This window comes from Hypanus sabinus, chromosome 4 (genome assembly GCF_030144855.1).
Source record: "Hypanus sabinus isolate sHypSab1 chromosome 4, sHypSab1.hap1, whole genome shotgun sequence".
Taxonomy (NCBI): Eukaryota; Metazoa; Chordata; class Chondrichthyes; order Myliobatiformes; family Dasyatidae; genus Hypanus; species Hypanus sabinus.
Window position 1 is genome coordinate 171,828,553 of NC_082709.1, and position 16,101 is coordinate 171,844,653.

The following is a 16,101-nucleotide window of genomic DNA, read 5'->3' on the forward strand; positions in this document are numbered from 1 at the left end:
GATTTATACAAGTGTGGTTAAAAGTAAAAGATTCTTTTTTGTTGTAAAAAATCTCCTGGCATTAAAAAAAAATTAGTGTTTTCCATAAGCAAGTTGAAGGTCCTCACCTGGGAGAGGCAGAACACTAAGATTTTCTTTACAAGGAGAAGAGGGAAATCCATAGAGGAAGTGATGGACTGATGACTCCTGTCTGCATTTCCCAATGAGAGAGAGAAATGTAGGACAGGTGACCTGCCACCAAAGCTATAGTTCTATCAAAATGCTCCCAGTGGCCACTTTATTAGGCACACCTGTACACCTGCTCATTAATGGTAGTACCTAATTAGCAAATATGTGACAGCAACTCGATGCACAACAACATACAGATGTGTTCAAGAGGTTCAGCTGTTGTTCAAATCAAACATCAGAATGGGGAAGAAATATGATCTAAGCGGCTTTGACTGTGGAGTGACGGTTGATGCCAGACGGGGTGGTTTGAGTATCTCAGAAACTGCTGATCTCCTGGGATTTTCATGTACAACAGTCTCTAGAGTTTACAAAAATGGTGCAAACAAAAAATCCAGAAAAATATCCATTGAGTGGCAGCTCTGTGGGGAAAAATGCATTGCGAATGAGAGAAATCAGAAGAGAATGGGCAGACTGGTTCAAGCAGACAGGAAGGTTTTAATATCTCAAATAATCACTCGTTACAACAGTAGTATGCCAAAGAGCATCTGTGAATGCACAACACATTGAACCTTGAAGTAGACGGACTACAACAACGGAAGACCACGAGCATACACTCAGTGACTACTTTATTAGGTACGAGAGGCCCCATAATGGAGGCAGTAGCAATTTTGGCAAAGAAACGAAAGTTGTGGAGGGAAAAGAAATTACTGAAGAAATTCGAAGCTACTGAAATACAAAGAGAATATTCAGTGAAGATCATCAAAGTGAAACTAGAAGGATTATGATACTGCACACTTGCTGTGCATTCAAGCACTCAGTAGATTTTTGTACTGTACGCATCGGCTGCTTTGCTGCTTAAACTGCAGTTCCAACTGCGGTTGCCTGAACCTCCTGACTGGCCGGCTCTCTCCACAAGCACAAGCGTGAAGCTGTAACTGGGCTGCCGAGCATTCATCCCACACACAGCCTATGCAGAAAAGCAGTCCGTGTGTGCTGGAATATTCTACATCGAGTGGAGTTGTCATCTGCTGCCTCAAAAATGATTTCTTGCTTGCTCCGTTCAAGTGCTGCAGCTCAGCTTAGGAAAAATACAGACTAAAATGAAATATGACATACCTCTATGCCAAGTGCACTGTATTTAATCTGTGGAGTCAACATAGTCCCAGTGAGTTATACTTTTACAATTTATTTTCCGTTTTCATGTTGACATCTTCAAGGTGACTAGAACCATTACTGCTAGTAGAACATCTAAGCAGAAAAACGCTGAAGGCGTCAAAGTAGAGTTTGATTTCAAGTTTATCTGGCCCGTCCTGCAGCAGTTAACTTTCCTCATATACCAGCGTTCTTATAAATAGCTTCCTCCTTTTCAATTTAAACAAGGAAAGGGGTTTTGGGAAATGTTTCCCTCACAGTTGAGAACTAAAAAGGATACTGTATATGCTCCATCTTTGGGCGTTGTAGGGAGGTGCTTTAAGAATGAAATTGAAAACAAGGCTCATTGCTATACCAGGCGGAGAATTGCGCCCCATGAAATGCATATATATGTATATATATGTAAAGACAAGCACACACCAACCATTCGTCCACTCCACCACACCCACCGGACAGCTAGTCTGTTCACAATTTTGTCCCTAAATTTTAAGTAACCTCAAAATATAGTCATAAAAGCCTCTTCATTAAAATATATCTCAGTAACTTTCAGCACCTCAAACAGGAGAATTTAAAATTAGAACACATAAATAAATAAGAACGTTGAATCAAATTGAGATTCAATATAAATTCAGATTCCGTACACTACTGCACAGTTCTGATGTGTTAATAAAAACATCTTTCGTTCTGCTTCCTAGAAGGTGCTTATTATTCTTTGTGAGGAGCAAAATTCCTTGGAATGAAAATTTCTATTTTTAAAGTTGCAAGGATAAGCTGAATGAGTGTTTTTGTACTAACAACTCAGCATGGCGATTCACATTTATAAACCCAGAAAAATAATTTCAGTTCTACAAATATCTATTGAAATGTATCCATGACTTTCATCTAAACAGGTAAGTTTGCAAAAATATTTAACCAAAACTTGTATTGATTTTTCTTTATACACAACGCATCCAACAATCTGGCACCAATGGACCCCAAGATGAATATTACTTACAATTTAGAGTATGTACCAAATGCAAAATGAAATTACCCAACAATCTCATAAGGGGACCCTGTTCCGCACTCAAAATTCTCAGGGCAGTGACTTACCTTACTGTCATTCTTTCAAGTGATTATTCAACCAAACTCACGGCAATGGCACCACGATAGAGGGAAAAAAAATTCAAGAAGATAGTAAGAAATGATATAGCACTTCTCTTCTGTCCAGATCATGTGTGAAAATCTCTATCTTTTCCTCAGAAAGTTTTTCAAACAACCCAGACAGTCCGAGTAGGAAAGAGGAAATTTTACAGGCAGCACAAAGGAAATCTGCTCATCGCCTTCCATTGTGGAAAGGAGGGTGTTGCTTTTTTTTCCACCGTTTAACGCATCTGGTGAAGAGCAACGATTTGCAACGCAGCGTTTAAAAGACAATTCTAGCGAATCTTACCTTTATTGAGGTGGCCATTTTAACTCAAAAGTACGTTCTTTTTTTTTCTAATCTGTATATTGTTAAAGAAACTTATGCCTAGTCAGAGTTGTTGAAGTTTTTTTTTAGAGGCGGCGAGATTGTGCTAAGTCTGGGAAATGAAGTCAGTCTGTAGCAGGAAGAGGTTTCTATTGGTTCTGGCTGGCTTAGCTCTAAGAAACAGGATATTTTGGAGTACAGAGATAAGAGAGACCAGAAAACAATGTTGTTTTTCTTGACGAATAGTTTATGATTGCTTTTCATTACTTTTTCCTCACTCTGCATTTCTAAAGTTGGAACTCAAGGCAGGTGTGCAATGATGGTGACTGAGTTTTACCACAGGATGCAAATTACTAAACACAAGCTTAAAACCCTGACTTTAGCTTGTCTGGAGTGGAGGCAGTGTGCACTGTATTATTGCCATCATTATTTCCTCCATTCTTCCCCACACCATTATATCTTTCTCCCTTGTTCTTCTGAATTTGTTGCTTTTGTTTGTGAAAATCAGATGTTAAACAATTTTGGTATCTCACATCGTTGATCTTTGTTGTCAGTGAAGGATGTTCTGGAGAAGCTCAGCTGATCTTCAGTGAAATGCCTAAGACCATTACATGTAAGAGCAGACATTAAGCCATTGAGTCTGCTCCACCATTTTGTCATCGCTGATCCATTTCCCTCTCAGCCCCAATCTCCTGTCTTCTTCCTGTATCCCTTTATATCAAGAATCAAGAATCTATTAACCTGTGCCTTAAATATACCCAATGACTTGTTCCAGTACGGGACAAGGCAGCGGCCAAATCATTGGTTCCTTATCAAATATTATGCAGCAAACACAAACATGCTTATAAAATGTCCATTAAAAACCAGACGTTTCAAACCATAATCACTTCCACATCAAGTTCTTCTTCCCTTTTCCCAACCATGGCCAAACACATCTGACTGTCTGAATTTAGTGTAAGTCCATTTACATCTTTAGTTGCTGCACATCCTTGTTTTCACCCTGTAGTAGTGTTGCTATCATTCAAGTCGAAGATGATGTTCTTGCAAGGGGTGATTCCCTTAATGGAGGATGATGGTATGTGACTTTGTTTAGCGTGGGGAGGCTGGTACACAGGCAGCTGTCCCACAGTCCTTGACAGATCAGAGTCATGGTCCAGTGGCATGGAATGCAAGATAACTGGGGTCTGACCACTGCCAAAGCCTTCCTCCACCTTCACTATCTTCTGCCAGCTTCACCACTGAGGTCTTGGTTGGAACACTCTTCGTCTGGAACCTTTCCCTTGACTTTACCGGTAGGAGTGACCCTACCAGGATCTAAACACCAGATGGCATCATGCTCAGGACCTCAGGAACTCACAAGCCTTGTCAGATTCCTTGGTGAAGCTTCTTCCTGTAACGAGGCATCTGTTAGAATTTTTCTCTCTGATCTCTTTGTTCATTATGTGTGATCATGGTCTTTGATCATGATTGTTATTGGCAAATTTTTCTACAGAAGTGGTTTGTCATTGCCTTCATCTAGGCAGTGTCTTTAAAGAGAGGCGACCCCAGCCATTACCAATTCTCTTCAGAGATTGTCTGCCTGGCGTCAATGGTCGCATAACCAGGACTTGTGATATGCTCCAACTGCTCATCCACCACGGGTGACCATGGCTTCACATGACTCTGATTGTGGAAGGGGGCTAAGCAGGTGCTACACATTGCCCAAGGATGACCTGCAGGCCTGCGGAGGGAAGGAGCGCCTCTTCCTTTGGTAGAGACATAGCTCCACCCCACCACCCTCCTTATTCTCTTTGTACAATTATTTCCCATTTTAAACTTGTCAGCTTAAAATCTGACTTTGTGTAATTTAATTTAATATAACATCATTAACCTGCAGGAAAATGTTTTTTCTATGTATTGACTATACACTGCAACGGAACAGTGCTTAAATGATAAAGTTATCCACTAAAGAGTATTTGAAGCCTTTAGGTAGGAATTAATTCAATTCATGTTCATAATTCTTCCCTTACATTACTCACTTATCTATTTTATTTCTCTAATGTTTTGTCATTTATTCATGGTACCACAGCAGTATGTAACCAGTTCCTAAAAGCTGTCCAGATTGCTTTCAAATCTCTTTCTTGCTATGTATTTCTAGGTAAAGTGATAATGCTGAGGATTGACGTTTCCTGTAATAAAGACCCCTACCCCCACCCCCCCCCCAACATTATTCTAAATAACAGGCTTTTCTCATGCCTCTCGTTGTTTTGGACCAATTTTACTCTGCTATAATACATGTCGCCAGATGGTTTGTGGATTGTAAAGAGTTACTGCAGAGGAAATGGAGGAGATTTCTGTCTTGTGTTTTGAACTAACATGAATGAGTTGTAATCTTATGGTCAATCCTGAGGAAGTACACAGAGGAAGAAGCAGGTCACCATTGAGAAAAGAGTGACTTCAGTGAATTCTGATCTAGTATTTCAAGTTTCCCTTCCCCCTACTTGTGGCATTTACTGGGAGCATTGCAGACGAAGGGCCCAGTGCTTTGTTGAGGATCCCTACCACCCATCCCACAATCTCTTTGAACCACTACTGTCAAGAAGCAGGTACAACAGCATCACGACTATGAGCGCCAGACTCGGTAAAAGTTCTTTTCCTCAGACTGTGAGGCTAATGAAAACCCTGTCACCACTGAGGTTTTGTTACTAGCACAGCGAGTTCTTCACTGGTCACTCTGCTATTGAGGGTTTACTCTTTAATATTTACCTGTTGAATTCTATTTTATTAACTTATAGTTAATAAGTTAGCTATCCAGCATCTAGCTGACAGGATAGTCCTAGTGTTCTTAGTATCCAGCAATGACATACAAGATAAACAAATGCAACTTTGACTGGACACGGTGTGGCTGCTTCAACTGAGTGCACCGCCATCTTCCAAATTATTACCATTTTTTTCCTAATCATATGGACAAAGACAATCAACCTCATTAATCAGAACATAAAACATAAAAGAGTACAGCAAAGGAACAAGTTCTTTGGCGCACAGTTTCTGCGCAGGCAGAATTGCCTGTACGTTGTCCATATCCCTCCCCACCTCTTCATGGGCCCACCTAAATGCCTCTTAAACATTGCTAACTTATCTGCTTCTACAACTTGGCTGCATAAAAAAATTGCCTTATAAATCTCCTTTAAATTTTCCACTTCTCACCTTAAACCTACAAACATCTAAATTTGAAATTTCTCTCCTGAGAAAAAGAACTCTGACTTTCTATCTTATCTATAGAAACACACACAAAATGCTGGGAGAACTCAGCAGGTCAGGCATCATCTGTGGAAATTAATAGGTAGTCGACATGTTGGGTAAAGACCCCTTCTTCAGGACATGGCCCAAAGCAATGACTGTCTATTCATTTCCATATCTGCTGACTGACCTGCTGAGTTCCTCGAGCACTTTGAGTGCGTTGCTTTGCATTTCCAGCATCTGCCAACTTTCTCATGTTTATGATTTGCTATCCTATCTGTATCTCTCAATTTATATATTCTACTCTCAGCGACCTTTCACTCTCTGACTCTCTAGAGTCTGTCCAACCTCTCTTATAACCAATATTTTCCAATCCATGCAACAACCTGGTGAACTTCTTCTGCACCCTCTCGAAAGCTTCCACATTTTTTCCTTAACCCCATAGCCAGATCTATACATAGGCCGAACCAAAGCTCAGTGCAGCTGCAACATGACTTCTCAACCTATGTACTCAACGCCCTGACTACTGCAGGCAAGCAGACCATCCGACTCGTTCCTGTCTCTATGTGTTGCCGCTTTTCACGTGAACCCCAAGATCCCTCTGTATATCAATTCACCGAAAGCTCCTGCCATTTTGCTGTTACGTTTGACCTCCAAAAGAGCAGCATCTCACAACATTGTCCAGATTAAAGGCTATTTACCATTTCACTGGTCACGTTTCAGACCAGTCTATGATCTTATGTATCCTTGGAAGATTCCTCACTATCCATAGTCAAAATCAAAGTTTATTGTAATTTGTGCAAATACGTGCATGCACAGGTACAATGCAGTAGCATCACAGGCACGTAACAAGTAAGGTTTTCCACAAAATTCCATGGTCTCTAGTATTCCCTTTGAACTTCCCTCCCCTTACCTTAAAGCCAGGACCTCTTGTACTGAGCAGTGGTGCCCTGGGGAAGAGGCACTGGCTATCCACTCTATTTATTCCTCTTAATATCTTGAACACCTCTATCATGTCTCCTCTCATCCTCCTTCTCTCCAAAGAGTAAAGAGTTAAGCTCCCTTAATCTCTGATCATAATCCATACTCTCTAAACCAGGCAGCATCCTGGTAAATCTCCTCTGTACCCTTTCCAATGCTTCCACATCCTTCCTATAGTGAGGCGACCAGAACTGGACACGATACTCCAAGTGTGGCCTAACCAGAGTTTTATAGAGCTGCATCATTACATCGTAACTCTTAAACTCTATCCCTCGACTTATGAAAGCTAACACCCCATAAGCTTTCTTAACTACCCTATCTACCTGTGAGGCAACTTTCAGGGATATGTGGACATGTACCCCCAGATCCCTCTACTCCTCCACATTTCCAAGTATCCTGCCATTTACTTTGTACTCTGCCTTGGAGTTTGTCCTTCCAAAGTGTACCTCCTCACATTTCTCCAGGTTGAACTCCATCTGCCACTTCTCAGCCCACTTCTGCATCCTATCAATGTCTCTCTGCAATCTTCGACAATCCTCTACATTATCTACAACACCACCAACCTTTGTGTTCTCTGCAAACTTGCCAACTCACCCTTCTACCCCGACATCCAAAATCACGAACAGATCCTGTGGGACACCAATAGTCACAACCCTCCAGTCTGAATGTACTCCCTCCACCACGACCCTCTGCTTTCTGCAGACAAGCCAATTCTGAATCCACCTGGCCAAACTTCCCTGGATCCCATGCCTTTTGACTTTCTGAATAGGCTTACCATGTGGAACCTTGTCAAATGCCTTACTAAAATCCATGTAGATCACATCCACTGCACTACCCTTATCTGTATGCCTGGTCACCTCCTCAAATAACTCTATCAGGTTTGTTAGACACTATCTGCCCTTCACAAATCCATGCTGACTGTCCCTGATCAGACCATGATTCTCTAAATGCCCATAGATCCTATCTCTATGAATCTTTTCCAACAGCTTTCCCACCACAGACGTAAGGCTCTCTGGTCTATAATTATCCGGTCTATCCCTACTACCTTTTTTGAACAAGGGGACAACATTTGCCTCCCTTTAATCCTCCAGTACCATTCCTGTGGACAACAAGGACATAAAGATTCTAGCCAGAGGCTCAGCAATCTCTTCCCTCGCCTCATGGAGCAGCCTGGGGAATATTCCGTCAGGTCCCAGGGACTTATCCGGCCTAATGTATTTTAACAACTCCAACACCTCCTCTCTCTTAATATCAACATGCTCCAGAACATCAACCTCACTCATATTGTCCTCACCAAGTTCCCTCTCATTGGTGAATATCGAAGAGAAGTATTCATTGAGGACCTCACTCACTTCCACAGAATCCAGGCACATCTTCCCACTTTTATCTCTAATCGGTCCTACCTTCACTCCTGTCATCCTTTTGTTCTTCACATAATTGAAGAATGCCTTGGGGTTTTCTTTTACCCTACTCGTCAAGGCCTTCTCATGCCCCCTTCTTGCTCTTCTCAACCCTTCTTAATTTCCTTTCTTGCTACCCTATATTCCTCAATAGACCAATCTGATCCTTGCTTCCTAAACCTCATGTATGCTGCCTTCTTCCACCTGACTAGATTTTTCACTTCACTTGTCACCCATGGTTCCTTCACCCTACCATTCTTTATCTTCCTCACCAGGACACATTTATCCCTAACATCCTGCAAGAGATCCTGAAACATCAACCACATGTTCATAGTACATTTCCCTGCAAAAACGTCATCCCAATTCACACCCGCAAGTTCTAGCCTTCTAGCCTCATAATTTGCCCTTCCCCAATTAAAAATTGTCCTGTCCTCTCTGATTCTATCCTTTTCCATAATAATGCTAAAGGCCAGGGAGCGGTGGTCACTGCCCCCCAGATGCTCACCCACTGAGAGATCCGTGACCTGAGCCGGTTCATTACCTAATACTAAATCTAGTATGGCATTCCCTTAGTTGGCCTGTCAACATACTGTGGCAGGAATCCATCCTGGACACACTTAACAAACTCTGCTCCATCTAAACCCTTGGAACTAATCAGGTACCAATCAGTATTAGGGAAGTTAAAGTCACCCATGATAGGCAAGTCAGGCAAGTATTATCATGGGAAACATTAAAAAATATTTTGGGGTAATAATAAGAATCTTGACCAACACTTGTCTGCCCAGGGATTGGGTCTGTGTGGACCCATTGAATCAGATGATGGCTTGCATCTGATCATCTGGGGTCGAGATGAACTTCTGAAGCCAATTGAATTTGAGACTCTCCACACCCTTTCTCCACGGTTTTTATCAGGACCAAAATAGAATTATTAATGCTCATTAGTGCTGCTCTCTGTGTTTCTCTGGGAATTTTCAAATGATGATGGTGGTGTTTACTATGCCTCCAGATAGATGAAATCTCATTGCTATTCCAGTTGGGAATGGGCTATTAGGCCACAAAAATCAGGTTCAAAGCTCAATATTCCAACAAATGCCTGTTGAAATGAGTAAATGAGAGAATATTGTTCTTAACATTTATAGCTTTTTTTTCCCTGTTTTGTTATCTTTTGTTATCTATTGTTATCACAGTGTTATCTTTTGCACATTGGTTGTTTGTCCAACTTTGTCGTGTGTTTTTTTCATTGATTCTATTGTGTTTTTTTTGTATTTACTGTGGATGCCTGCAAGATAATGAATCTTAAAGTGGTATATGGTGACACATACGAGGGGTGATTGATAAGTTCGAGGCCTAAGGTAGAAGGAGATGAGTTACATAACTCCTGTTACATGCACATGCAGGTCAACTCTGAGTGATTATGCAGAAAGTTTGAAGTTAATAACTCATCGGGGTAATTGATAAGTTTGTGGCCTAAGGTAGAAGGAGATGAGTCATTAACTCCAAACTTTCTGCATAATCACTCAGAGTTGACCTGCATGTGCATGTAACAAGAACTGTATAACTCATCTCCTTCTAACTTAGACCAAGAATTTATTAATCACCCCTGCAGTGGACACTTTCTGGAGGTCCAAGATCTATATGCTCCACGACTGCTGAACTAAGTGCGTAAATGTAGGAGGCGACTATGTTGAAAAATAAATGTGCTAGGTTTTCTAAAATTGACTCCTTCAACCTTAGGCCAAGAACTTATCAATCACCCCTTGTATGTACTTTGATAATAAATTTACCTGAACTTTGTATTAATTATGAAAGAGTTCTTAGATGACACATACTGGGATCTGAAAGAGTTCATTTTGCAGGAAGGGTGGTTTGTGAGAAGTTGCAGGAATAGAAAGGAGAGGAATGCACAGTGAGGTGGAATTCTTAATTATGTGGAGAGATTTCAGTTTACTATTTATAGCAAAATGGTACAATTGAAATGTACCATTAGTGCCAAATAGTCTTTTTTTTTTGAAGAATGAGTCTTGCTTTACTGATTTAGGCAAAATATTTTTGCAACAATACTCCAACTGTATTTCAAATGTAACCTGTGTCAGACCAAAGTGACTCTCATGAGGTTGAGTTGAGAAAGCAGTGAGCAAGAAGGGGCTTGCAAGCAGGTCAATGTACATTCACCTGTTTGGTGGTAGAGTGGGTAAAGAGGGGTCTCTCATGCCTGCAATCATCTTTAGCACTGTTGGCACCAGGTCTGTGGAGGAAACTACAGATACCTCATATGGGCTGGAGATCCTGGTTAACTCTTAGTCAAGGCCCATGAACAGAAGTCATTTTATCATCATGAACATGCATTGGTGAATGTAATTTTAAAGACTTCAATGAAACATCTATGTCTTAAAGAAAAAATATTGTAACTGATACTTTTACCATAATTACTGTCAATGTGAAGTTCTATAAAATTAGACCTGCCCTTTATAGTTGAAGGATAAAAATAATAACTTCCTCATTTCTAACAATTTCAACACAATTGGCCTTGAGACTACTCTTAGGGTGAAAAAAAAACAGCAGAGTTTTGTAATAACTGCTGCAAAATTGCTCTGTTTCCTGCTGATTAGAAAGCTGAACTAAACTGAGTTGAACTGAACCAGACGGGTGTAAAATGTGCCATGGCTCCCTGCAAACAATATATATTCAGCTTATGGTTAAATACCTTCTGTTCTCTAGTGTGGCCTTAACTTGTATCAACTATCTACTGAATTCTGTGAATTAGCATGGCAATAAGGAATAGGGGAACAATAATTGAATAAGACATGATATTATTGATGAATGCACGAGATGCTGAAAAAGAGATGAGAAATTTGAGCCCTTCTTTCTCCTTAGCTGATGATTAACATGCTCTTTTTGTTTGCCAATTTTACTGCTTCTATTTACTTCAGATATTTGGAATTTATACCTTTGGGGTTGAAAAATTAAATTGGATCATTTTCTATGTACATGTCAATAAGCCAAATTCACTCTGAACAATTTAAAACAGAATGTGTTAAAGCACAAAAGAGAGGAGCTTTCGCTTGATTACATCATACATCTCTATTTTTAAAATATCCTTTTACTCTTTATTTATTGCCTTGGCATGAATTTGCTGAATCTTCCGTATCTTCACTTTCCAGAACTCTGCACTCAGATTCTTCCATTTGGATGAAAACTTAATTTTAATATATATTAATATCTGGATGAGAAATACTTGACAGGTGAAAGGTTAAACTAACAATTTTCTTCCACATGGAGTTCCTCCAGTCATCAAAATTTTAGCTGCAGGATTATCTGGAAATAAGTGGGGTAGAAGTCAGTGTAGTGACTGACACAGCTACCTCTCCACACCCTTCAACAAGCCAGTGACAGGCCAAAGAGCCGTACCACACAGGACACATTCAAAAAGCAACGGCATTCAGCAAACATCCAAACAATTCCACAAAACAGTGGCGGAAAACACACTTCCTGCCTCCAGAATCAAATTATCCGAGCAGAATATCAGTTTGGATTCTGGTATGGGAGATGACCCTGCAATGGATTGTGAGGACTGCTGAGAGCATCATTGGGCCCATCCCCCCTCACCGCCCCATCCAGGACATAGACCATAAATACTGCATTTGCATTGTCCTCCTCCCATTTGTTCCGCAATCTTTTTGGACCTCCTACTGACAGACAGCACCACACTATAAGAACAAGGGCTGTTGGGCCCTTGTAATATATGTAATATTGGTACTCTGTTTTGCACCTAAGTCCCGGCGGAATGCCGCTTCGCTTAGCTGTGTATGGTTGAAAGACAATAAACTTGAACTTGACCTTGAAGGTGGTGATGTCATACAGCTTCCCATTCAGTTATGGCGGTCCTTTAATATTTTTCCCTCAGTGGAAAGTGAAGAAGCAGCAGAACATGGCAGCCACCAGGAATTGTGATCTGGTGGACAGGGCAGAAGATATTGTGAGGATACTGAAGGAGGCAGCAATTAGCCAGAAAAATCGCTTGGAGTTTAGCAACCATTTATGCTCTTCCCATCCTTCTGAATTCTTTGGTAATTTATTTTATTAAGCAATGCTACAAATGCTCCTTCCAGATTTGCTCAATATATTAAGAAATTCAGTGGCAAATGCCACACTTGCTCCATTAATTTTTCTGAAAAATTGTAGTCCTACAATGTGCCTGATCTACAGATTTAAATGTGCTCCCACTGATTTGTGGATGAGAGAGCTGGGGTTGGAACCTTTGCAACTGTCTGCCAATGGTGGACCAATTAAATTTGGAAATGAACAGTTGAAGTTTTGGGCTTGGACCGTTCATCAGCACTGGAGAGGAAGGGGTCTAAGGTGGTGGATGGAGGGAGAGGACTACAACTGACAAGTGATAGATGAGAGCAGGTGAAGGGGAAGAGGGTAGTTGGGGAAAAGGAGGGACGATATGAGAGGCTGGGAGGTAAAGGGTTGAAACATTAGATCATAAGACATAGGAGCAGAATTAAGCCATTCAGCCCATCGAGTTTGCTCCACCATTCCACCATGCCTGATCCCAGATCCCACTCAACTCCATACACCTGCCTTCTCACCACATCGTATAAACATTGACTGTTTATTTATGTGGACAGTGATGCTGTTCTTTTAGTCCAATTGAAACTTCTTAAATATCAAAAATGTTCAAGGAAATATTGAGAGTTTATTTCCTTCCATTGATGCTGCCTAACCTACTGGGTTCCTCCAGCATATTGTGTGCATAGCTCAAGATTTCCAGCACCTGCAGAACCTCTTGTCTCAATGAAATTGATTTGAAAGTGACTGTGCCAGATGTGAATGGTTGAATTAACAAAACAATTGATTTTCATTCATCAATTTCTAAAGTCACAAGAGATGTTGCAGATGCTGGAAACCTTGAGCAACACACACAGAATGCTGCAGGAACTCTGCAGGTCAGGCAGCATCTATGGAGGGGCATAAACAATAACATTTTGGGATGAGATGAAGAGTCTTTGGCCAAAACACTGCTTATCTCCCCTCCATAGATACTGCCTGACTTGCTATAATTTCTTAAGGCATCAGCAAAGTATTCCATGAGATTATCTAGAACTTTCACCCCTTTTTAAATCTCATGAACATCAGTGATAGTGCTCAAGTATTGTGATTACCTATTCAATTGATTATGTTCCAACATTCTCGCATCTTTTGAATGATCACTGCTATTTAGGCATAATTGACAGTAGAACCTATTAAAATATTCACTACTTTCTATCTATTAAGCTTCTTATTTCCAGTCACTTCTTCCTAAAATTTCTCCAGAATATCTCGCTCTTTCTATGTCGTAGAAGTTAAATTTTTGGAAGGACGTAGATTCTGGCCTGAGACATGAAAGGAAAAAAAAGCATCAGCAGCCTAATCTCTCTCGGCTTTGATGTTCTAGTGTACTAACGCCACTCTGTGGTGTTACACAGTTCTGCATACCTAATATTCATGCATAATCTCCAAGTCCAATATGCAGCACAAATGCAAACTGGAAGTTACATAGTTCATTTCCTTTCACATCCTCACTATTTTACACTCAGAGTATTTTTGAAATATAATTGCTGTAATTATGGGTCCACTAATTAGAAAAACGCAAGATCCATAAATAGAAAACAAGAAATTGTTTGATAAGTTTATGGTTGTGGAAGCAGAGAGAGGTTTACCCAACTGTTTTGAAATTCCTATTTGTCTTTTAATAGTGCCAAGGATCATCTTGCATTCATCTTAACCAGCATGATGGCACTCAGAGAACCATGTTTTTTTAAAACAAGATGCGGGTGGGACTGAGTAGGTCAGGCAAGATTTGTAGCAGGAAATGGATAGTAGATATTTTGGGTCAAGACCCTTCATCTGGATAGAAAGAGTAGTGTCATTGTCCTTCTTTCAGTTCAAATGAGGGCCTGGACCTGAAACATTGAAGATTGACCAAGTCCCTTCTCAATAGCTCCATGAACTCACATCAACTTGAAGTCGCTGTCCAAAACCACTCAAACTAAAGGACAAGCATTTTAGAAGGACAGGACTCTTTGAGGCATATCTATTCCTTGCACAAGCACTGCCTGAACCTTTGAATTCCTCCAGTATCTCACTTGCTTCTCCAGATTCCTATATTTGCAGTGTGTCATGTCACTATGTTAGTTGAAAGTCATCAAATCAAACATGTGACACTGTCAGAACAGAATAAGGTATCAATATAGGATGTGCACTTAGGCGCTGAACTGAAAATTGTACCCCAACCCAAGTCTGTCCATATAACTTGAATCAAAGGCTTTCCAATTCATCTCATCATGGTGAGCTGTAAGAAGAGAGGACAATTGAATAACGTACAATGCTAAATTACAGAAATGGGGCAAATCTTCTGCCAAGATCTAAGAGGATATGTTGCAATTGGCCACAACTAGACAATTCCTGAGTCTAGTCTCAGTTGTGGGATATCTTCACTGCCCTGCTGGAATTTTCATGGAGTCTGACAGGACGGCCTGAACTTCTGGAGGTGCTATTCTCCAAATCCATGATGTGTTAACATGTCACAAGCACAGCAGACCCATTCACAGAAAATGGCAGCTGAAAGAAAGTAAATAAAGATGGTCTCCACCCATCCAAAGTACAGTGGCATGCAAAAGTTTTAGCACCCCGGTCAAAATTTCTGTTACTGTGAATAGCTAAGCGAGTAAAAGGTGACCTGATTTCCAAAAGGCATAAAGTTAAAGATGACACATTTCTTTAATATTTCAAGGAAGATCACTTTTTTCCCCATCTTTTACAGTTTCAAAATAACATAAAAGGAAAAGGGACTGAAGCAAAAGTTTGGGCACCCTGCATGGTCAGTACTTAGTAACATCCCCTTGGGCAAGTATCACAGCTTGTAAACACTTTCTGTAGTCAGCTAAGAGTCTCTCATCTCTTGTTTGGGGGACTTTTGTCCATTCTTCCTTGCAAAAGGCTTCTAGTTCTGGGAGATCCTTGGGCCGTTTTGCCTGCACTGCTCTTTTGAGGTCTATCCACAGATTTTCGATGATGTTTTGGTCGGGGGACTGTGAGGGCCATGGCAAAATCTTCAGCTTGTGTCTCTTGAGGTAGTCCATTGTGGATTTTGAGTTGTGTTTAGGATCATTATCCTGTTGTAGAAGCCATCCTCTTTTCACCTTCAGCTTTTTTTTTATATACAGACGGTGTGATTTTTGCTGGTATTTAATTGAATTCATTCTTCCTTCTACCAGTGAAATGTTCCCTGTGCCACTGGCCGCAAAACAAGCCCAAAGCATGATCAATCCAACCCCATGCTTAACAGTTGGAGAGGTGTTCTTTTCATGAAATTCTGCACCCTTTTTTCTCCAAACATACCTTTGCTCATTGCGGCCAAAAAGTTCTATTTTAACTTCTTCAGTCCACAGGACTTGTTTCCAAAATGCATCAGGCTTGTTTAGATGTTCCTTTGCAACATTCTGATGCTGAATTTTGTGATGAGGACGCAGGAAAGTTTTTCTTCTGATGACTCTTCCATGAAGGTCATATTTGTGCAGGTGTTGCTGCACAGTAGAATAGTGCACCACAACTCCAGAGCCTGCTAAATTTTTGCAGTCAAATGGGGGTTTTGATTTGCATTTCTAGCAATCCTATGAGCTGTTCTCTCAAAAAGGTTTCTTGGTCTTCCAGACCTCAACTTGACCTCCACCGTTCCTGTTAACTGCC

At 40.7% G+C, this 16,101-nt stretch overlaps 1 protein-coding gene across 7 annotated transcripts in view; it reads right to left on the reverse strand.

Moving 5' to 3' along the window:
* Nucleotides 1-16,101, reverse strand: part of erg (ETS transcription factor ERG) — a 275,925-nt gene that overhangs the window by 144,740 nt on the left and 115,084 nt on the right. Inside the window, exon 1 of one of the 7 annotated variants that reach the window (XM_059968800.1) lies at nucleotides 2,750-2,891. The exons of 4 other annotated variants lie outside the window; for them this stretch is intronic. In XM_059968800.1, the coding sequence (XP_059824783.1) occupies nucleotides 2,750-2,767 (18 nt within the window). In that variant the 5' untranslated portion in view covers nucleotides 2,768-2,891. Of the gene's footprint in view, nucleotides 1-1,284; nucleotides 1,497-2,409; nucleotides 2,633-2,749; nucleotides 2,892-16,101 lie in introns of those variants that run through there. 2 more of the 7 variants (XM_059968804.1, XM_059968796.1) reach the window with 2 other exon arrangements.